The sequence below is a fragment of the Pongo pygmaeus genome, chromosome 1 (genome assembly GCF_028885625.2).
Source record: "Pongo pygmaeus isolate AG05252 chromosome 1, NHGRI_mPonPyg2-v2.0_pri, whole genome shotgun sequence".
NCBI lineage: Eukaryota > Metazoa > Chordata > Mammalia > Primates > Hominidae > Pongo > Pongo pygmaeus.
This window is the reverse complement of record NC_072373.2, coordinates 94,411,780-94,433,468: the sequence shown is the minus strand read 5'-3', so window position 1 is coordinate 94,433,468 and position 21,689 is coordinate 94,411,780. Positions and strand designations below refer to the sequence as shown.

General features: G+C 53.7%; 1 protein-coding gene across 28 annotated transcripts in view; it reads right to left on the bottom strand.

Moving 5' to 3' along the window:
• The window catches only part of ARHGEF2 (Rho/Rac guanine nucleotide exchange factor 2), a 53,058-nt gene that overhangs the window by 10,486 nt on the left and 20,883 nt on the right, over positions 1 to 21,689 (bottom strand). For 8 of the 28 annotated variants that reach the window (XM_054458157.2, XM_054458172.2, XM_063654363.1 and 5 more), the window contains 12 exons: positions 11,667 to 11,811; positions 9,337 to 9,404; positions 8,933 to 8,996; positions 8,145 to 8,274; positions 7,817 to 7,926; positions 7,503 to 7,646; positions 5,491 to 5,741; positions 5,151 to 5,276; positions 4,663 to 4,780; positions 4,219 to 4,467; positions 928 to 1,004; positions 321 to 490 (listed from right to left, as the gene is read on the bottom strand). In XM_054458157.2, the coding sequence (XP_054314132.1) occupies positions 321 to 490; positions 928 to 1,004; positions 4,219 to 4,467; positions 4,663 to 4,780; positions 5,151 to 5,276; positions 5,491 to 5,741; positions 7,503 to 7,646; positions 7,817 to 7,926; positions 8,145 to 8,274; positions 8,933 to 8,996; positions 9,337 to 9,404; positions 11,667 to 11,811 (1,652 nt within the window). Of the gene's footprint in view, positions 1 to 320; positions 491 to 927; positions 1,005 to 4,218; positions 4,468 to 4,662; positions 4,781 to 5,150; positions 5,277 to 5,490; positions 5,742 to 7,502; positions 7,647 to 7,816; positions 7,927 to 8,144; positions 8,275 to 8,932; positions 8,997 to 9,336; positions 9,405 to 11,666; positions 11,812 to 12,044; positions 12,306 to 12,478; positions 20,467 to 20,592; positions 20,717 to 20,890; positions 21,101 to 21,439; positions 21,569 to 21,689 lie in introns of those variants that run through there. The other 20 variants (XM_054458162.2, XM_054458182.2, XM_063655013.1 and 17 more) reach the window with 11 other exon arrangements.

Below are 21,689 nucleotides of genomic sequence, written 5' to 3'. Positions count from 1 at the left end.
ACAGATGAAGATGTGAATGCAGCTGAAATTGTACTGTTGGCTGGCAGGTATGCCACCATGTGACAGCTCAAAGTATTCCCTTGCTTGTCAGCTCATGCTGAATTTGAAAGGGAGTTGAGGTTGGCAATGTATAAAATGTGACTTTATAGGACATAAGAACATAGGTGACCTTTCCAGTCTTGGGCCATTTTGTCTCTCCCTCAACCTCTTCCCCCACCTCCGAATGCTGGATTCTGTTCCCAGGGAGTTCTATGGTTGGGATCTAATTCTGCAGGTACCCTGAGGTCATAAGCACATGCAGGCGGCAGGCAGACACTCACAAGCGCACGCTCTGCTGAATGACCCGGATCCAGGTGCTCCGGTCATCCCGGGATGCTGTGTACACCTCGTACATCTCAGGTGGGGCTGCGCTGATCAGAAACATCCCTTTCTCCTGGTTGGCAATGTCCCGTACGATTAGATTCTGCAGCGATACCACTGAGGGCTTGTCCTGCCAGTCAGGGGAAAGGAAGGATTAAGCCTGGGAATCCTGTCCCTTGGCATATTTAGGCCTTCAATCCTTCTGGATGAGGACTGAAAGGACTGAAGAGTCATCTTACAATACCAGTTAAGAGCCAGGCACTGGTGCCAGCCAGAAGGGACTTAGAAATGTGTGCAACCCTTGACAAATTATTTAACTGACTTGAAGCTTTACTTTCATCATCTATAAAATGAGGACGAAAATAATCTTTTCCCACAGGTGTAAAAGTGCCTGTGCACAGTAACAGTACCTGTGAGCTGCTCTTATTTTTTATTATTACGGTAATAGTAACAATTATAACTGTTTGACTCTGGGGGACTCCAGCGCTCTCGTGGGCTTGGGCAGGAAAGCAAGAAGAGCCTAAAACACTTGTCTGTGCTGAGAAAGGTGAAGAATGAATGTCTCACCAGGGTAGGAAAGATGTACTTCTGGTCCTTTTCCTGGAGAAACACCAGTACATCTGTCATCAGCAGCACTAGCACATCTGGCAGGGGATGAAGGTGGGAGAACAGTCAGCACTAGACGGTCTGAGCAGCTGTTTCCCTCTTTCCCAAGGACCAGGCTTATCCCATCAGGTTAGAGCTCCCAATTTCCCTCTTTCTGGCCTCTGTTCCCTCTGGCTGCTTGTACTTTTTCAGACTCTCACACCTCACCCATTCTTTTTTTTTTTTTTTGATACAGAGTTTCCCTCTTGTTGTTCAGGCTGGAGTGCAATGGCGCACTCTTGGCTCACTGCAACCTCTGCCTCCCGGGTTCAAGCGATTCTCCTACCTCAGCCTCCCAAGGAGCTGGGACTACTACAGGCGTGTGCCACCATGCCCGGCTAATTTTGTATTTTTAGTAGAGACGGGGTTTCACCATGTTGGTCAGGCTGGTCTCAAACTCCTGACCTCAGGTTCATCCACCAGTTTCGGCCTCCCAAAGTGCTGGAATTACAGATGTGAGCCACAGCGCCTGGTCACACATTCTTACAGCTTAAAAACGGTGTTGGGGGGTGGGCAGGGTGCAGAAAGATTCATGTGCTATCAGACAAAACAGCGTTGTGGGCTAGTAGGAACCATAGGGATCACTCAGTGTCTTTACAGAAAACCCTTTCTACCTGACTGATTCAGGTTTCTTAACCTAGGGCCTACAGACCCCCTGGGATGTCAGGCTTCAGTGGCTCTGTAAACCTTCTGAAGGTGTGTAAATAGTTTTACATATTAACATAACTCATGTGTATTTTTTTGGGTGACAGGGTCCAAGATTTTTGTGAGATTCATAAGGTTTCCCAGGGCAAGAGGGACCATACTTTTATTTTTAATTTAATTTGATTTTATTATTATTTTTTTGAGATGGAGTCTCGCTCTGTCGCCTAGGCTGGAGTGCAGTGGCGCCATCTTGGCTCACTGCAGCTTCTGTCTCTCGGGAAAAAGCGATTCTCCTGCCTCAGCCTCCTGAGCAGCTGGGATTAAGGAGCACGCCACAACACCTGGCTAATTTTTTGCATTTTTGTAGAGACGGGGTTTCACCACATTGGCCAGGCTGGTCTCAAACTCCTGACCTCAAGTAATCTGCCTGCCTTGGCCTGCCGAAGTGCTGGGATTACAGGCATCAGCCACTGCGCCTGGCCTATTTTTTATTTTTTGGGACAAAGTCTCGCTCTGTCGCCCAGGCTGGAGGGCAGTGGCGTGATCTCTGCTCACTGCGACCTCTGCCTCCTGAGTTCAAGCGATTCTCATGCCTCAGCCTCCCTACAGGCGAATGCTGCCACGCCTGGCTAATTTTTGTATTTTTAGTAGAGATGGGGTTTCACCATCTTGGCCAGGCTGGTCTCGAATTCCGGACCTCAAGTGATCTGCCCGCCTCAGCCTCCCAAAGTGCTGGAATTACAGGGATGAGCCACCGTGCCCAGCCTGGACCACATTTTTTAGCCTTTAAATTCCATTTCTAATATCTAAGGAAGACCTTTACGGCTATCTGAGCTAAATTCTCCCTGTCCTGGCATATTCTCACTTCTAATTTTGAGCTTGGTAGAGAGGGAGAAAGTTTCCTTCCTCTTGCAGAGGACTGAAAGACCATCCCTCACCCATCCATCTCCTTCAACCCCAGCAGGCCCCTGCTTCAATTTCCTTCTCTGCTTCACACTCCAAGCTCTCAGATCCTATGGGGTCAGCACTCCAAGACTGAGGGAGGAAACAAAGATCAATTCCATAAAACTTGGATGTCACAATCAAGAAAACACACAGGGCCAGGCATAGTGGCTCACATTTACAATCTCAGCACTTTGGAAGGCTGAGGCAGGAGAATCACTTGAGGCCAGGAGTTTGAGCAAGACTAGCCTAGGCAACATAGCAAGATCTTATCTCTACAAAAAATTTAAAAATGTGCTAGGTGTGGTGGTGCAGGTCTGTAGTCCCAGTTACTCAGGAGTCTAAGGCAGAAGAATCACTTGAGCCCAGCAGTTTGAGTTACAGTGAGCTATGACTGCACCACTGCACCCCAGCCTGAGCAGCAAAGCGAGACCCTGTTTCTAAAAAAAAAAAAAAGAGAAAACATACACTCCTCCTTTGCCCTTGGGGATTTTACTAAACTGTGGGCAACAGAAGGGGAGGGCTTTTGCTAAATGCTTCAGAAATAACGCTCTCCAGCCTTGCTATTTTTAATCCCCCATGGTTTATATTCTTAGCTGCTGCGTGGGAGGGATGGGAAGGAGAGAAAGGGATAAAGGAAAGAGGCTGGTGAAGACTGACAATATCCAAACCCAGGGAGCAGGGATTTCACGACACAGGTACAGAGGCTCAGGCAGGCTTTGGCCTCAGGTATCACAGTTTCCTATTGTCCCTCACATCTCATCCCCAAAGCCAAGGCCTGCTATTCTCTTGCTTTGATCTAGGTGAGAAAGACTTTGCCAGTGCAGACAAATTCTGGAAAGAGAGCCTGGGAAAGTGTGCCCTGGCCCCTGATCTGCCCCCTCTGCCCTGCTGTCTCTTCTCTTCCCTGCCTGTCCTTCACCAGCTCAGTCCCCTCCTCTGGGCCTCCTCTGGCTGCGCTCCCCAAAGCTCTTGCTTACTCCCATCCCTGGTAGCTGGGATTCCAGCTGGGGGAATCAACTGATCCTGTCCTCCAGTCTGAGAGCTTCTTTGTCTTCCTCAGTAAAACTAGTAGCTCTCTGGGCATGCAAGGACCAAAGAAATTATAAAATACTGATAGGGAAGGCCCTGTATGGTCCATAAAGTTAACTGCAGAATTCAGGCTTTTCTGCCACAGAGATCCCATTTTTCTCTCCCACTGAGTCTCACTGTTGTATGGGCTGCATAAAGAGAGGTTGATTCTTTTTTTTTTTTTTTTTGAGATGGAGTCTTGCTCTGTCACCCAGGCTAGAGTGCAGTGGCGCAATCTCGGCTCACTGCAAGCTCCACCTCCCGGGTTGACACCATTCTCCTGCCTCAGCCTTCTGAGTAGCTGGGACTACAGGCGCCTGCCACCACGCCCGGCGAATTTTTTATATTTTCAGTAGAGACGGGGTTTCACCATGTTAGCCAGGATGGTCTCAATCTCCCGACCTCATGATCCGCCCGCCTCGGCCTCCCAAAGTGCTGGGATTACAGGCGTGAGCCACTGCGCCTAGCCAAGAGAGGTTGATTCTAAGGCCTGCAGGCATCTCCCACTCTCCATCTGACTTTGAACTCCTGCCTAGTCTGCTGAGCAGGTCTGACCTTTGAAGCGCCCTGTCGCTGTCTTCCAGAGCAGGCAGCCATCGTGGATGAGTCTGCGCCGCAGAAGTTCCTCTCGGCCAAAGGGGCCCTTGCCAGGCACTGGGGTTTGGGCCCGAGGGTCCATGCGGTTGTAGATCTCCTGCAGACGGGCCCCTTTCTCCAGGTCATAAATATCCTGGTCCACATTGGACAGTAGCTCCTTCACTAACCCCAGTGCTGTGGTCAGGTCCTGGCGCTCCTCCTCGATCCCTGGCACCGGGGGTTGGCATGGGGAACGGCTCAACCAGCTTCACTCACACCCCAGTTCCCATCGTGTCTTGATTCCACCTTTAGAAGCTGCCCAGGGTTTCACACCCGACCCCACCCTTCCCGTGGTCATACCGAGCCTTTCCTCACCCCAGGTGGCCGTCTCTCAATGGCCCTCTCCTGGGCCTGCCTACTCACCATGGGAATGCTGCAGGATGCGGCTGATGAGTACCGGGTACTTGGTGATGCGCTGAGTCACCAGCAGGATGCACTCCTGTACCCCGTACCGCTTGAGCACGGCGGAGCGGGTCACTTTCTACAAGGGAGGAGGCAGGACTCAGGGCCAGAGGGGAGGGCAACGGAAAGGCCTGGGGCCTGAGCTCTGGTGCTGGCCCTGGCGTGGCCATTTACCTCATGCTTGCCTAGGTGACACATCTGGAAAATGGGGATAACAACGCCACAGGTTTGTTGTGAGGATCAACTGAAGGAGCAAAAAGTACTTGGGAAACTACCACAACCTGCTCTAGCATTCTGAGGGGTTACTGCTGACAGGATCTGTGTGTGGATGGTCCGCACGGGTGGCGAATGCCTGACCTCCATGTGGGTGCAGCTCACAGGCACTACCCCCATGAGTTGGGGAGGGTGGGTTTGGGCCATGAGCATGGGATCTGGAGAGGTTCGCTCACCCGGATGAATTGCTGGAAGCGTTTGTCTCGGGCGTACAGCTCCTTATAGAGCTTTAAGGCCTTGGTGTGGCGGCTGCAGAACTCTGAGTAGGTCTTACGCATCTGCTCCGCACTAGGACCTGAGAACTAGAAGTTGGTCGAGCAAGGTTAGGTCAGCATTCCCTCAAAGCCACACTTTGCCCACTGGACACACCTCTGGCCTCCTGCCAAACTGGCTGGCTTCCTGTTTCTCCAGCTCTCCCTGGCTCCCCTCCAACCCCTAGAGTTTGGACCCAAGAAATGCCCAACCCAGTCACACCTCCTTCCATGAATGTCACCCAGGGGTCCTGCCTTTTCCCACCTGGCTGATGAGCAGATCACCCAAGCGATGGATGACAAAGTTTCGGGTGCTGCCAGGGCACAGGGCCTGGCGTCGGCGTTCTAATAGCTGGCTGAGGAAGCGTGTATGGATGTCACTGAGCTCGTCCACGCAGGGGAACAGGCCCTGGACCACTCCCGGCTCCAACTGTAGCTCTTCCAGCATCCCCGTGCGGAAGAGGCGGGTCATGATCTTCAGTGTCCTCACATGGTGCAGCTCTGTCTGGATTAGCTCTGTGGGGGACAATGGGACATTTGGCCTCTACCCTGGCTTGGCTAAAACTGGTGGGGCCCTAGGATAAGGACCTCACAGTTCACGTGAGGTTTTCAAGGTCCCTTCCAGGTTAATATTCTGCATTATTATGATCTTACATAATTTTCTAATCATTTTTATCTTTTTTTTTTTTTTTTTTTGAGACAGAGTCTCGTTCTATTGCCCAGGCTGGAGTGCAATGGCGCAATCTCGGCTCACTGCAACCTCCGCCTCCTAGGTTCAAGCAATTCTCCTGCCTCAGCCTCCTGAGTAGCTGGGATTACAGGCACGCGCCACCAGGCCCAGCTAATTTTTGTATTTTTAGTAGAGATGGGTTTTCACCATATTGGTCAGGCTGGTCTCGAACTCCTGACCTCGTGATCCCCCCGCCTCGGCCTCCCAAAGTGCTGGGATTACAGGCATGAGCCACCACGCCCGGCCCTCATTTTTATCTTTCAAAAATTTTATTATTATTATTTTTTTCCAGAAATGAGGTCTTGCTGTGGTGCCCAGGCTGGAGCATAGTGGCACAATGATAACTCACTGCAGCCTTGAACTTCTGGACTCAAGCGATCCTCCTATCTCAGCCTCCCAAGTAGCTGGGACTATAGGCACATGCCACCACACCTGAATAGTTTTTTAAAATATTTTTTAAAGACGGCTGGGTGCGGTGGCTCACGCCTGTAATCCCAGCACTTTGGGAGGCCGAGGTGGGTGCATCACCTGAGGTCAGGTGTTCGAGACCAGCTTGGCCAACATGATGAAATCCTGTCTCTACTAAAAATGCAAAAATTAGCCGGGTGTAGCTGTAGGTGCCTGTAATCCCAGCTACTTGGGAGTCTGAGGCAGGATAATTGCTTGAACCTGGGAGGCGGAGGTTGCAGTGAGCCGAGATAGCACCAGTGTACTCCAGCATGGGCAACAGAGCAAGACTCCGCTTCAGAAAAATATATATATATATTTTTTAGAGACAGAGGTCTTGCTTTGTTGTCTAGGTTGGTCTCAAAATCCTGGCGTCAAGTGATCCTCCCACCTCAGCCTCCCAAATCGCTGAGATTATAGGCATGAGCCACCACGCCCAGTTCCATTTTTTATCTTTACACCTTATCATCTCAAGCTGTGAGCTATTTTAGGGTAAGAACCATATGTCTTCTACATGTCGAGGCTTCCCACAGTCTCCAGCATGGTGTTAAGCATGGAACAAGCACAGAGTAAAGACTGAAGACTGAGATAAAGAAGGGATAAACAGAGGGTGTTGGAGACCAACAGCATCAAGAGATGGGGACCTAGTGGGCAACCTGTGGGATACCAGGCAGGGTCTTGTAGGCCAAGAGGATATAAGGGAAAGGGTTTTGAGAGGTAGGGGCTGGTAGAAAGAAGGACACAGCTGGGTGTGGTGGCTCACGCCTGTAATCCCAGCACTTTGGGAGGCTGAGGCGGGCGGATCACCTGAGGTCAGGAGTTTGAGACCAGCCTGGCTAACATGGTGAAACCCCATCTCTACTAAAAATGCAAAAATTAGCCGGCATGGTGGCAGGCGCCTGTAATGAGAATCGCTTATCGCTTGAACCTGGGAGGTGGAGGTTGCAGTGAGCCGAGATCATGCCACTACACTTCAGCCTGGTTGAGAGAGTGAGACTCCATCTCAAAAAAAAAAAAAAAGAAAGAAAGAAAAATAAAGAAGGACATAGATAAACAGGACCTGGTGAAGGAAGAAGAAGACTAGGGTGGTCTTGGCTTACCATAGATGACATCCTGCTGCTTCATCACCTCCTTTTTATGCTGCTGCAGGAAGCTGCTGTCCACAGCAAGGCTCCAGGAGTCAGCTGCAAAGTCCTTCTCATCCATCTCAAAGTCACTCATCAGCTCATTGTAGATTACCTCTGCTGGACATTTGCAGGGCAAGCAACTCAGAGGTCCTGAGTTCCCTTCCCTGGGTCCCTGGCCCTTCTCTAGATCCCTTCCCTCCTTGCCCTTCCAGGCTACTCCCACCAGCCTCTCATCCCCAGCCCCTCTTCATCTTCCTCAGGGCTCCCCTGGGCCCAGGCCTGCTCACCTTCGTCAATGAGGGATTCCACGGATAGGGTTCGGTTCCGCATGTTGAGGGAGTCTGTGGACTGTGAGAGGATCCGGCGCAGCCCCAGGGGAGACTCATCATTGAAATGTCTGAAGAAAGTGGAGGCTGTCTGCATCACCCCCAGTAGGGCAAAAGATCCCTTCCCAGGTAGGGAACCAAAGCCAAGATCCAAGAGGCGGTCCCCCTAAGTTCTCCTTATTTGTCTGTCTACAGTTCTGAACTCAGGGATGGAAAGGGACCTCTCAGCACCCCCTTGGTCTCCACTGCCACACTCTCTGGCTGCCCCTTTCCCCAAACAGAGGCTCACCCAGCAATGTTGGTGGTGGAAACACTCTTGGCTAAAGACAAGGAGGAGCGGCCACGGCGGGAGCCTAGGAGGGACTGCCGGAAGCTGTCGGAGGGGTAGATGGCCGAGCTTGGCCGCTCCCGGATGGTTGCTGTGGGGGAGAGATGCCCAGCAGGCAAACATCAGACTCTGGTGCTTCCCTGGATTGAGGCCTCCCAGGCTCCTCAATGAGGAATGAGGCATCCTCTCACTCCACCTCAGCCCCTCTAGTCAAGAAAGATGATAATGAGAATGCCACCTTACATTTGTGTCATACTCTAATGTTCACAAAGAGCTTTTTCTTACTTATCTCCTCCCTGACATAAGCCTATAAACAAACAGGAGCTCAGAAAGGCAAAAAGACTTGTCCAGGGTGACTTGGGTAATGGCTAGGCAGGGACTGAGGCTCTGCTCTTTATACCTAAGGGCCATGCTTTCTGTTACACCAAAGCTGTCTTAATTGACACTTGACAGCTGCTACCAACACTCCCAAAATGCAGTGTAAATAAGTGATAAAAAGGCAGGCTGTGGCCAGGCTCAGGTGACCACCCATCCCCAGCCCTCATCCCCATTTGGACTCTCCCCTCCTGCCTCTAAGTCCAAGAGTCTGAAATATCCCTTAGGTCCCTTAGGCCCCCACTATCTGCTTCCAATTGAGAAGAGGAAGGTGCTGTGCCTGGGAACAACCTTAGTGGGGCAGCAGAGCCCATGGGTTGAGCAGCCTGGGGTCCAGGGTCTTAGGGGACCTCCTCCACTTCCCAACTACTCACTCTTACTTCGAAGAGAGACGGACTGCAAGGCAGTGTTGTTCTTCAGCAGGGCCGCTTTCTGTTGCTGTGAGACAGACAGCAGGAGAGAGATACCAAGAATGGCTGTCACCCAAGGATCACCCCTGGAGGCATGGGGCAGGAGCTAGGTGGCCGGCCCCCTTAGAAGAAAGCTGGCAATATGGTTAAGGGGATCAGGGTGATTGAGCCCAGTGCTACAGGGACATGTCTGCAGCAACAGGCCTGGCCTACTTGGGGCCCGAGGCCTGGGGTTGAGGATCTGGGCTGCCCCTTGGTGAGGAGGTGGGTGGTGAGAAACACAGGGTAGGGAATGAATGGAAAAGGCATGAGGGTACCGCACACTCACTACCCTCTCCCCCAGCCCTCTGCCCTCCCTGCCATCTCACCTTCTGCTTGACCTTGGTACAGTTGGCGAGGGTGTCTTTACAGCGGTTGTGGATAGTCACATTGCAGGCTGGGAGGGTGGGGTAGAGAGGGTGAAGGGAGGGCCGGGTGGTACAGGAGGGGACACACCCACATGCAGACACCCATCTCCTCCTGGCCACACAGTCCTCAGGGACTCTCCCCCCTTCCCCGACTTCTGGGCCGTTACCACACCCCAGTCCCTCTCCTCCCACCTCCCTCTTCCTTCAAGCAGGAAATGAAGTGAGGGGGGTATAGGTGCTGAATGAAATAAAACAATCAAGTGGGATGGGCAATCCTGACCCCAAGGTGGCCTGAAGGGTGGACCAGAGGGGAGCAGGGGACACTGGCTGCCAGAGATGAGCTCAAGAAGCACGAAGGTGGTTGCGAATGGCAGATGGAAGAGAGGACTCCCACAGAACAGAAGATGGCACAGAGGCAGCCGGGATGGGGGCTAGGGGCAGAGGGGAAATTTACATTCCCTGAGCTTTTATAATAGTAAATGTTCCACATTTACTTAATCCTAACCGCCTGTGGAGGGAGGTTCAGTTATCCTCATTTCATGTATGAGGAACCTGTCCTGGAGTGGCTAAATCGTCCATCAGAGGTCACACGGCCAGTGGGAGAGCTGGGGTTTACACTCCGGTGGGCCTGAATCCAAAGGCCGTGCTCCTTCCCTCGCACCACATGCCCTGGACTCTGGCTGGGCCTCAGCAGCTCCAAGGCTGATGGCTCCAGTGGTAAAGAAGGGACAGGCAACTCTCCACCAAGCCTGGCCTTCTCCCTTCCAGGCCCAGGGAGTCCTGTTCCCCCAACTCAGGCAAATCCACAGCTCCCACACTCCATCTGCTTCTCCACCATCCTCCACCCCACCTTGCCATGGGGTAAGAGAGAAGAAGAAAGGAGGATTCGCTGAGCCTAGGCACTGGGACCCCGGCCGTGCCCTTCCCAGACATGCCCTCAGCTCCTGGCCCTCTCCAGCTTCCCCTCCCCCATCCAACAACAACGGAAACTCTGCTAACTCTTTCAGACAATACCCAGCACCACACTCACTTCCACAAATACAAGGCAAACAGGGTGGAGCAGAGGGGGCAGACAGAAGTGGGGGTTGCAGCTGCCCCCACCCCCCTGGAGCTCCCTTCTCCTACCCCCAACACTCAGTGTCTCTGGATCGAACCTCCGCTTTCCACCTGCTCTCAAAATAGTGCTGCCCGCCTCCCCTGTTCCCCTGGCAACAAGCTTCCGGATTGGGAATTTTGTCAGGTCTCTATAGGGATCTAGATTGGGGTTCCCTCCTCATCCTCACAACTCTAAATTGAACAGTGAGGAAAGTAGGGAGGCCTCACTGGTTCTTTTTTTTCTTTTTTTTTTTTTTTGAGCGGTAGCAAGCTTTATTGTGAAGAGCAAAATGACAAAGCTCCCACAGCGTAGAAGGGGACCCAAGTGGGTTGCCCATCACTGGTTCTTTCTGGGGGTTCCTTCCCCAAGTTTCATAGGGATTTACAGGCTAGAGCTTTTGTCCACTATTTAAAGTAGCAGGTCACAATACCTCCAATCCTGCTCTAATCAGAGGCATCTCTGCCATAACTTCAGGAGGAATTGAGGGAGAGGGGGCAGCAGGAGCCCTCTGTATACTGGGGAAGGAAAGAATTCCTGGATGATACTCCCTAAAGACAGGGCTACACTGAGATGTGGATGAAGGGCAGGAATTCTAACCCCTGCCCCTCAACACACACTTCCCTGCTACATTCCCTCTTTCTCACTAGAAATTTGAGATGAAGGGTCCTAATCACATCTTCTGCTTGGAACAGCAGAGATTTCAGGCTCCACCCATAGTCAATAGAAAGAAACGGGCAAGGGGACTGTGAAGTCCTGAATGCCCAGCTCTGCCCAGGAAGATAGGCAGAGCCAGCTGCAAGGCTGGCAGCTTTCCACCCAGTTCCTCTATCACCCCCCACCCCACCCCCTCCACACGTACAACATTCCTGCTCCTTCTCCAATCAGTTCCCCTAACCCTTAGCAGCTGTTCGGGGAGCAAGGGGGGTGCCTGGTGGATGACAGCTGCAAGAGGAGCCAGCACAGCCTCCCCTCCCCCACATTCCCAGATAGTCCAGCTTATGCCATATTCCAACAGCCACCACCCCTCAGAGTGAGGACAGGGAGCAAGGGATCAAGCATCTGGCCCTGGCATTTGGGCTCAGCTGGGGATCAGAGAGAAGAGCAACCCTCATGGATCCAGGCAGAAAAAACAGATGAAAAGATCAGGGTCAGTGGGCACCGAGTCTGGGTGACTCTCAGGGTCCAAACAACTTACTTGGGCAGATGAGGGCTTCCTTGGCTGTGATGCTCTTGTTACAGGCATAGCACATGGTCATGCCTGAAACTGAGATGGTGGTGAAGAGGTGCCCATTGGTATAGCGGGCATCCTTGGCTTCCTTCATCTTCTCCTTTTCCCGGGTCTGTGGAAGGGATGAGAGGGAGAAGATGTGAGGCTGGAAAATGCCAGGGTGCCTGGAGTCCAGAGAGACAGGCTGGGGGCAGAGGCAAGGAAGAAATGCCAGCCTGAGGATGCTGGAAAGACACCAGTTCCTAAAGCAGAGCCTGCAACTGGGTGTCAGAGGCAGCTGTCCAGGAGTGACCAGGCCAGGCTCTGGGGCAGCCAGCCCGGATGGGTTCTGGGTCCCTGACCTACCTGGCCTCTGCGGCTGGGCTGCCTCCTGTTGCCACTCATCTCCCTGGCTCTAGGTCTCTGCGTCCTCACTCCACCTTCCCAGCCCTAGCTCTGCTCGCCCCCGAGCTGCTGTACTCTCTTCTCTGTGCTAGGGGGAAGATGCGCAGAGAGGAGGGGAGAGCAGGCGAAGCGGAGGGTGCCAGCTCACCAGCGCTTTCCAATCTATGGGAGTTAGCTCCTCTTATAACCATGACAACCAGTGTTGGTTCCGCTGTCTCTGTGGCAGTCACAGTGGGGGGGCAGGAGATCCCCTTATTAGATTGGCTGAAGGGGGCAGAATGCCTCCCCTGCCACCCCCAACCCAGGGGTCAGGATCCCAGACCTCTAACTCTTTTCATCAACCCTCAGCCACGGCACACAGGGCCTGTCTGGGAGGCAGCATGTCCCCTACTAACCTTGAGGCAAAGGCAGCTGCCTTTGGGTCACTCTTCCACTCTGGGATCTTTAAGTAAGGAAGCTCAGCCAGCCATCTCGGTTGCTTCCAGCGGAAAATCTCTCCTGCAGTCTAACTTTTATCCCTCTCATACTACTCTCCAGAGTTAAAACCTAGGAGAGTTTCCTCTATTGCTCCTCACCCAACTGGTCTCTCCCATCCTAGGAAGTCCTTTCTGACATCCCTCCATCCTTCAGTGTTGATCTCCACAGAGATGGCGCACACCTTCCTTGGAGCCTCTGAGCCGCGTTTTCCATCTCTGCTATCTCCCATTTCCCCCAGTGCCCCTGCCTCTGCAAGTCAAGTCATTCTCCCTGACCTCCAATCTGTCCCTCTTCAAGCCCCTGTGATTCCCAAAAAGCCTGAGAAGGTGAGAAGAAGGGGATATCACTCTTCCCACTATTCTAGGACCTTCCTTAGGATGTGACCTCCAATCTCTGGATTTTCCCTCAGCTCTTGGAGCAGGACTAGAAGCTGAGAAGACCACTCCCTCCAAGGTTTCCCAGGCTCTCAGAAATGAAAAATCAGGATCCAGATGGCTGAGGGTAGAAGCCCCAAGTCAGAGGACCTGGGCTGGGGACAGAGGATTATAGCTCAGCGGGAAGCACTCAGCCCAGACTCTAGGAGACCAGTACTGACTCAGCCGAGGCCACGAGGCCACGCCAGCAGCTGAGAGGTGGAGGAGGGGAAGAGATGCACAGGCCTGGTGCTTGGGGCAGAAAAGGGTAGAAAGAAAGGGGAAGTGTGGAGGGGCTGAGTCAACAGTGCAGGGACAGAGGGCATGGGGCTGCAGTGCCTAGGCCCAAGATCCTTCTCTTTCCTGCCTCTCTTCCCAAGCTCCAGGTTTGCCTGATGATGTCCAGAGCCCAGAGGTCTTGGAGTCAATCCCTTCTCCCCTCATGCATCCTCCCCATCCCCAATCATCCATTGTTCACATCCTCCTCCTGTCTCCTGCTCTCTCTATGTCCTCCCTTCTCCTCTCAGGGTCTCCCTCCTAGGCTCCTCCCGCTCTGCCTTCCCTTTCTCAGCCTTGCTTCTCCGCCACTGTTCTCCTCTCCCGCCCACAGCCTCTCCTCCCCTCCTCCTCACGCAGGCCAACTGCTCCTCTACCTAGGCTTATTCAGGAAGCTGAGCTGCCTCTAGCCTCGAACTCAAACCTCTAAAATGTTCTGGCCTCCTTTTTTCTATTCTGGTACCTACCTACCTGGACCACTAGAAAATGCTCCCTTTGGTCTAACCTCCACCTATCTTGCGCCAAATTATACCTCTTTAGAAGTTCGAATTCAGGCTGGGTGCAGTGGCTCACACCTGTAATCCCAGCACTTTGGGAGGTCGAGGTGGGTGGATCACCTGAGGTCAGGAGTTCGAGACCAGCCTGACCAACATGGTGAAACCCCATCTCTACTAAAAATACAAAAAATTAGCTGGGCATAGTGGCGGGCACCTGTAATCCCAGCTACTTGGGAGGCTGAGGCAGGAGAATTGCTTGAACTGGGGAGGTTGGAGGTTGCAGTGGGTCGAGATTGGGCCACTGCACTCCAGCCTGGGTCACAGAGTGAGACTATGTCTCAAAAAAGAAAAAAAAAAAAAAAAGAAGAAGAAGTTCAAATTCACCTTTGAATAATAACCTCACAGGACCTCAAACACCAAGTCCAAATATCTCTTCCCACTGCCATACACTCTCCCTTTTCTCCTCCTCTCCTGCCCTCCCAGCCTTCTATATAACACAAACCAAAAGTTTGAGCACGTATCACATTTGAATTAAAAGCAAGAGGCCGGTGAGGTGGCTCACACCTGTAATCCCAGCACTTTGGGGGGCTGAGGTGGGAGGATCGCTTGAGGCCAGGAGTTTGAGAACAGCCTGAGCAACACAGCGAGACCCATCTCTATTAAAAAAATAAAATAAAATAAACACAAGTAAAAGCAAGCAAGCTGAAAATAGTATTTAAAAAACAACATGGCTGGACCAGGGTCACTCCAGAATGGGCAGTGCTGCAGCTCTGCCCCAGTGCTGCTACAAGTACCCTCTTTCACACCTGACCTCTGCCCTTTGCCCTCTACCCTCCCCCTGTGGCATCCACAAACACTCATCTGTCTGACCAGCTCAGATGGAGTGGCAAAGCGAGGGAGAAGACTGGGGCAGCCAGAGAACAGGGTCTCTAGTGGCCCTTCCTCTCTCTGGCATCAATGCTCCACAGACAGCCCTGGTACTCTAGGCCCTGCCTCCTCCACCTCCCAACACTCACCCTCTCTTGAAGTGACCCCTGCTCTAGGTGGGCCAGCAGCGGGCAGCAGCCACAGCAGCAGCACATCCCAGCACGGGCACTGCCCAGCAGCAAGCGGCCCTGGCACTGCCTAGTGCTATTGTCCCGGAGGTCGCCTGTGCCCGCCCCAGGGCTCAGGCTTCTGAGGATGGAAGGACACAGGGCCTGCTTACCAGAGGTGCCTGCTCCAGAGGTGGAGTGAGTGGGCTTGTTTGGTTCTTTGTCCTACTCTTTTCCAGGTATTCTTAAGATCATCACATTGGTCTCCCATTTACCCACGCCCAAGTAGGACAGCCCTTTACCTCCAAGACCTAACCTATCCACCAAGAAAAAGGGCCCATTACTCCACAATCCATAACACCCACCCCAGTGCTCAGAGGCCCTTCCTGCTTGGTTCAGTCCTTTGCTCTCCAGCATCTAGAGACACTTTTTTTTCTTTTTTTTTTTTTTTGAGACAGGGTCTCACTCTGTTGCCTGGACTGGAGTACATTGGCATGATCATGGCTCACTGCAGCCTTGACCTCCCGGGCTCAAGTGATCCTTCCACCTCAGCCCTCCAAATAGCTGGGACCACAGGCATGTATCATGATGCTCACCTAATTTTTAAATTTTTTTTTGTAGAGACAGGGTCTTGCTATGTTGCCCAGGCTGGTCTTGAACTCATAGGATCAAGTGATCCTCCTGCCCTGGCCTCCCCAAAGTGCTAGAATTATAGGTGTGAGCCACCACGCTCAGCCCTAGAGTCATTCTGTCTCTTTCTCATAAATCCCATGGGAAGTCCTTCTTGCTACACACCTTCATCCACACTACTGCTACATCAAGGATAAATAAAGAATATGAAAGCCCTTAGCACAATACCTGGTATACAACAGGCACCCAATACATGTCTCAAAATGAAAGAAAAGGAAGGAAGCAAAGAAGCAAGGAAGGATGTATGGACACCAAGACATGGGGTCTCAGTAGCACCCTGGCCCCTATTCTGGGAACCCTATTCCTTCATTATCAGAGCTTTAGAACCTTCTGTCTCTTCTTGTTTCTCTTTTCTCCCTTCTCCTGAAGGGCTCTAAGCCATTCTCTCCTATTTCCTTTAAGTTTAGACCCTGAGGGTTTCCTCTGGAAGTCAGAAGACCAACCCCAAACTTCCTTCCACTGTCATCCCTGATCTCAGTCACTTTTGGGAAAGAAAGACAGGGCCAGGCCGGGTGAAGTGGCTCATGCCTGTAATCCTAACACTTTGAGAGGCCAAGGCAGGCAGATCACTTGAGATCAGGAGTTTGAGACCAGCCTGGCCAACATGGCAAAACCCCATCTCTACTAAAAATACAAAAATTGGCCGGGTATGGTGGTGGGCACCTGTAATCCCAACTACTCAGGAGGCTGAGGCAGGAGAATTGCTTGAACCCCGGAGGTGGAGGTTGCAGTGAGCCAGGATCACGCCACTGCACTGCAGTCTGGGTGACAGAGCGAGACTCCGTCTCAAAAAAAAAAAAAAAAGAAAAGAAAAAAGAAAGAAAGATGGGAGCAATGGCAGAGGGCATTGTGGATCTCTATTGAAAAGCTCAAAGGCAGACACAGTCTCCCCTCTTCTCTCCACTTTGTCTCCCAGAATAAGGGATGAGGAAACAGTGACGTACATGGAGGGGAAGGCAATGCCAAGGCTAGGACTTTGGCTTCCTGTGCTCCCAGCAGGCAGCAAGGCCAGGCAGATCCACCCAGGCGAGGTAGAGCTTCTCCAAGCAAGCTCTAGGCTCTCATCTGACTTTTTTTTTTTTTTAATAATAGATTTTTAAAACTTAATGTTTTTGTAGAGATGAGGTCTCACTATGTTGCCCAGGCTTGTCTCAAATTCCTGAGCTCATGCGATCCAGCTGCCTTGGTCTTCCAAAATGCTAGGATTACAGGTGCGAGCCACCATGCCCAGCTCTCTTAGCTGCCTTTGCTTCTCTCTCAAGTATGTCCAAATCAAGACTTCTGGGAGAGTCACAGAGTACTCAGAATCACCTCTCCTCCAGCTGTACCTGGCAGCAGCCCCTTCCCCAAGATGGTGACACCTCTGTCCACACCCTCTGTAATAGTGACCAGAGAGCCTGTGGAGCGTTCCACTGGGATTCGAGTCACCTGTGGCTCAGCCCCTGGACAGCAGAGGCGCCGTTGGCTATGAAGGGCACTGAGTCCTGGAGGAGGAGCTATAGGGCTGGGAAATGAAGAGGTGAGGGATTGCTGGCGGTGGGACTGAGAAGAGGGCTTGGGGTGGTCTCAGCCGGGCGCTGCTCCTTTATGAGCTTCCAGGGACAAGATGAAGACAGGAGGCTGAGGGGAAGGCAGCCAAATGGAAACACTAATGCCAAAGCCAGAAACAACACAGAAAGACATCACTGCACACACAAAGGCACTTAATAAATGCTTGCTTAGTGAATGAAGATGAGACACTGGCAATGGGGGTGGGTACGGGTGAAACAGAAGAGGATTGCTAAGGGCCACAAGGAATAAATCAGGTTAGAGACCCTGAGACCCAATCATCCTGGACCCCAGCCTGCCCCCTACCCGGCCACACCTGTCAGGCCAGGAGAGAGAGACAAGCAGAAAGAGAGAGGGGGGGTAGCAATGCAAACAGACAGGCATTTGTGCAAGTGAACAATAGCTGTGCCAGGACTCCCTGCCCTCCTGGCACAAGGCAGGCCAGCTGGGTTGGGAGGGGGGCAGCTGCTGCCTGCAACCCCACCCCCACCCTCTCCCAAAGAGACATAAACAAACCCGGAAGGGTCCAGCCAGCTCCTCTCAGCCTTTTCTCTTACCAGCTTCAGAAATCCTGACCAATCCGCTCACTCAGCTCCTAGACGATACTTCCAACCAGAAACTGAAGCTAAGGATGAAGCTACTTCCTCATGGCCAGAGAGAATGAACCCCCTACTTTGCTGACCACTGTTCAAAACAGTAGCCCAGAGCATCTGGGCACAGAATAGGAGGGCAGGCAGGCAGACAGACACACTGACACACCAGGACACCAGTAACACGCACACAGGGGATGCACACATTCACATCTGTCCCCTCCTTGATTCCAAGGTCAAATTCCACAGCCAGAGTGGCTGAGATCAGACCCCACTGTAACTCCTCTGGTCGGCCTCAGCAGGTCCTTCTCTAGGCCCCATCTAACCTCCTGCAAGTCACTCAGTGACTTCCCTAAGCTTTAGACTCCCTTCCCCCATCCTCACTTTTCCCCTCCCCCTCAACTCTCTCCCTAACCTCCACGACCCCTAGAATTTTTGTCTATGTCCCCAGAAGCCTCAGCCACCAGGACGATCCCCCATTCTTCCACTCTCCTCCAACACTGTCAGCCCTCTCAGCTCCCTCCTGGGCTCCCCCAGCTCTCCTCTCCGCTGCACTCCTAGTCCTGCACACAAAGCCGGCCACCTCTCCATTCCTCAGAACAAAGAAATAGTCGCTCTGCACACTCCCCACTCCACCTGCCTACCGCAGAGATTCCAAGGGGACCCCCAGCCTCCACAGCCATCCCTGGACCTCTGGTCCCTGCTTGGCAGAAAAGGACCCTTTGTTCTAAGGGGTATGATGGTTGGGGTTTGGGAAAGGAGAAAGGGAAGAACAGGGGGCTAAAGAGAGAAAGGGGACCTGTGAGGTTTGGGGCTTGTGGAGGTAGGAAGTAGAGCAGAGAGAACAGAGGAGGTGGAGGACTGAAGACAGCCTGGGAGAACAGAAATGGAGTGAAAAGAAAAAGGAAGCATGGAGGAGGCTACACAGAGAGATCCTGTGAGGACGGGACAGAGAAAGGGGCAGGTTAAACTTACATACCTCCTCCTAGGAGGAGCTCCCAGGGAATGAGGCAAGGAATGAGGAGGGGCTGAGGTGTCAGGGCTTAGCTGTGACCCATCCCCCCAAGGAGGTAGCAGGGGAGACCATCTTCCTCAAATAATGTCTTTTCCAGCGGGTGCCCCTCTACTTCTCACCACAGTACAAAAAGAAAGGAGACAGCTGGTGTGCTGGGGGGAGGGGGAGAGGGGATCCAGGGTTTGTTGGCTAAGAACCAACTCCCCCTTCTGTAACCACAGTTTTCCGGAGGTGGCCCTCCCCTTCCGACCGGCCCAAACTGACAACCACCCTTCTCCGGTGGCCTCTTTGCCCTCTCAGATCCACCCACTCAGCCCCCCACTCCCTGCTGCCAGCCGGATTCCCAAATTACCTGCCCCACACAGTCAGCCCCCATGGTAGAAAGAAGAGCCAGTCCCCCCACCACCAAAAACAAAAACAAAAACAAAAACAGAGCATGAACACCCAGGTGTCTGATCTCCCAGCTCCCCACAATAATGGAAAAGGGATCCCAGTATCTACCTGCCCCCCCCAGAACCTCTCTCTAGACCCCCTAGCCAGGTCTTCCCCCAACCGGCTCCCCCATGGCTTTCCTTTTTAGGGTGGAACCAAATTTCTGCGGTTTCAAAAAACCTCTCCCGCCCCCCTTGGCTCTACTCCAGGGTCTCAGCTCAAACGGTTGAAAAAATAAACAGACTTTTGGAGCTGGGGCCTGGCCTGGCGCAGGGCTGTGAAGAGCCTGTCTGCTACCCCACTGTTCCACCACACTTCAGCCACCTCACCCCGGCCCTCTGTTTGTCTTAGGCCCTACTCGAATCCCCAGTTGCTTTCCGGATAGCAAAATCTAATCCCAACCCCCTAAGGGAAGTCCTTTTAAAGCTGCCTTCCCTGGCCCTCCACCCCCAACCCAGGATGGAACCTCTGTCTCTCCCAGTTTAGCATCAAGACAGGTAGCCTGGCTAGGAACTACCAGGGAGGTGGAGGGGAGGGCTTTCCATCACCCTTAAGGACTCCAAAGGGGTACTGCTCCCTTGGCTGAAGTTGGTGATCAGCATAGGCTGGCACCAGGGTAGTAGGGCACTCAGGTCGGAGAGAAGCCAGAGATTAAACCAGCTCTGGGCTGGGACCTGGCCTTTCTGATAATGGGTACAGTGCGGGGGCCCCAAAGGAGCTGGGAGGTGCTGTCTGCAGGCACCACCTTCCTTTCAGCTCTTGACTTATTCACCTGCAAGTCAGCTTCATCATTTCCTGGGGTCTGGGTGTGGAAAGGTCAGGGCACTTGGGAATGGGGCTGGGTACAAAGGCAGGGATAAAGGGTACTTGGAGAGGAGTGGCCAAGAGGTCATGATGGGGGAGGAGTGTGGATAATTATACACCCAGACTCCTGCTAGGTGAAGGGACCCCAAGACGAGCAGATAAGAGAATGAGAGCGCTGTGGGAGGAGGAGGAATGGCAGGGAACACAATGCACAGCGCCAGGTGTGTCAGCCTAAGGGTTTCAGGTTGGGAGAAGGAGGAGCTAGGAGCCTGGCGGGGCAGATAGGGATGGAGGCCCTATGTTCCAGGCAGAAGGGCTCAGGATGGAGGAAAGGAGCCCAGCTACACAAAGACCTCTGCTCCCGTCACCTAGAGGTGATGGCTTGGGGGAAGTAAGCCGTCCCTCGGCCGTCCAGACCCCAGCCACCCGCCCACCCAGAGGGGAGAACTGAATCACAGCTGGAAAGTCCATTTGCGAGGAGAGGAGGAGCTGACTTTTGTCTTGGGAGGGGTGGTGGTGGTGGTGGTGGGAGGAAGCCGGGAAACCACCCCCTCCCGTCCCCTCCGCCGGATGGCGGGGACAAAGGGGGAACGACCAAGCCAGCGATTGGGGAGTGATGGGGGGTCGCCACGCCAAGACCAAGCCGGTGGGGCCCGGGGGGGAGGAGGTGCCGGAGCTTCCACCGCCCCCACCCCCGGGACACACACCTCCCTCTTCCCGCTCCGTCCCTTACCGGAGCAACTTTCTTTCGAGCGGCCTAAAGCACTCGGTCCCGCCGGCTCGGAGGCGACCAAGCCCAGGTCCGCTCCGCTCCCTCCCGGGATCCCAGCACCGTCGCGTCTGCCGCTCCCCCCACCCCTACTCACTCGCTCGCAGTCCCCACCCACCCCGTCCCGCCGCTCGCCGATCCACCGCTCCGCCCGATTTTGGCGCCCAGAAAGCAGGCGGGGAGACAGGGGATGCACCGCGGGTGCCGGGGTTCGGGGAGCACCCGAGGACCGCGGCGAAGGGAGAGGGGTTTCCGAGCCCACCTTGCTCGCCAGCTCTTTGCTCCGGTCGATCCGCGCCCGCGTGAGGGATTCGATCCGAGACATAATCGGACGGGGGGACCAGGGAGGACGCGGCGCGGACCCAGGCGTCCCGGTATTGTGGGGGGAGGGCGGGGGGAGGGGTCCGGCCCGCACGCGTTGGTCTCGGGGACAGGAAGTCTGACTCCCCTCGCCCGGCACCCAGCACCAGTTCCTCAAACCCGAGTCTCCTCCCCCGCCCAAGCTCAGGAAGGGGGGAGGCGGAGCGGAGGGAGGGCGGGGTGCCGGCGCTCAGGACGGGACGCCAGGGTTTGTGTGGGGGCAGCTCGGAGAGGTGCGAGGGTCCTAGGACAGGTTTGAGGGGCCCCTCTGCCTATTTCCCCTCCAGCGCCTGGGGGCGCCCTCTAGCCCCAGAGACCCGCCTCTTAGCTCTGCTTTTCCTAAAACCCAGCCCCGCAGCCCTCGCCGGACCCAGGTCGGCCCTTTCCCCTCTCCCCTCCCCTTCTTCCCTTCTCCCCTCCCCCTCCCATTCTCCCTCCCCTACTGCGTTACCTCAGTTTTTAAAGACCCGCAGGCAGGAGGATTCCATCCACCCCCAGCTCTTAGAAAACCCCGGACCAGTTCCTTCCTGGCCTTCGCGGTCCCATCAAAGCAGGCCTGAGCAGACTGACCCCTTTTACGATTGGGGACAGGGGTGGCCAGAGGGAGAGGAAATCAAAGGAGAACTAAACGCTGAGTCAGTACACGGGAAGGGTAGGATTCACTCCCAGAGGTCGAAGACTAGAGAGGAGAGAATTCTCCC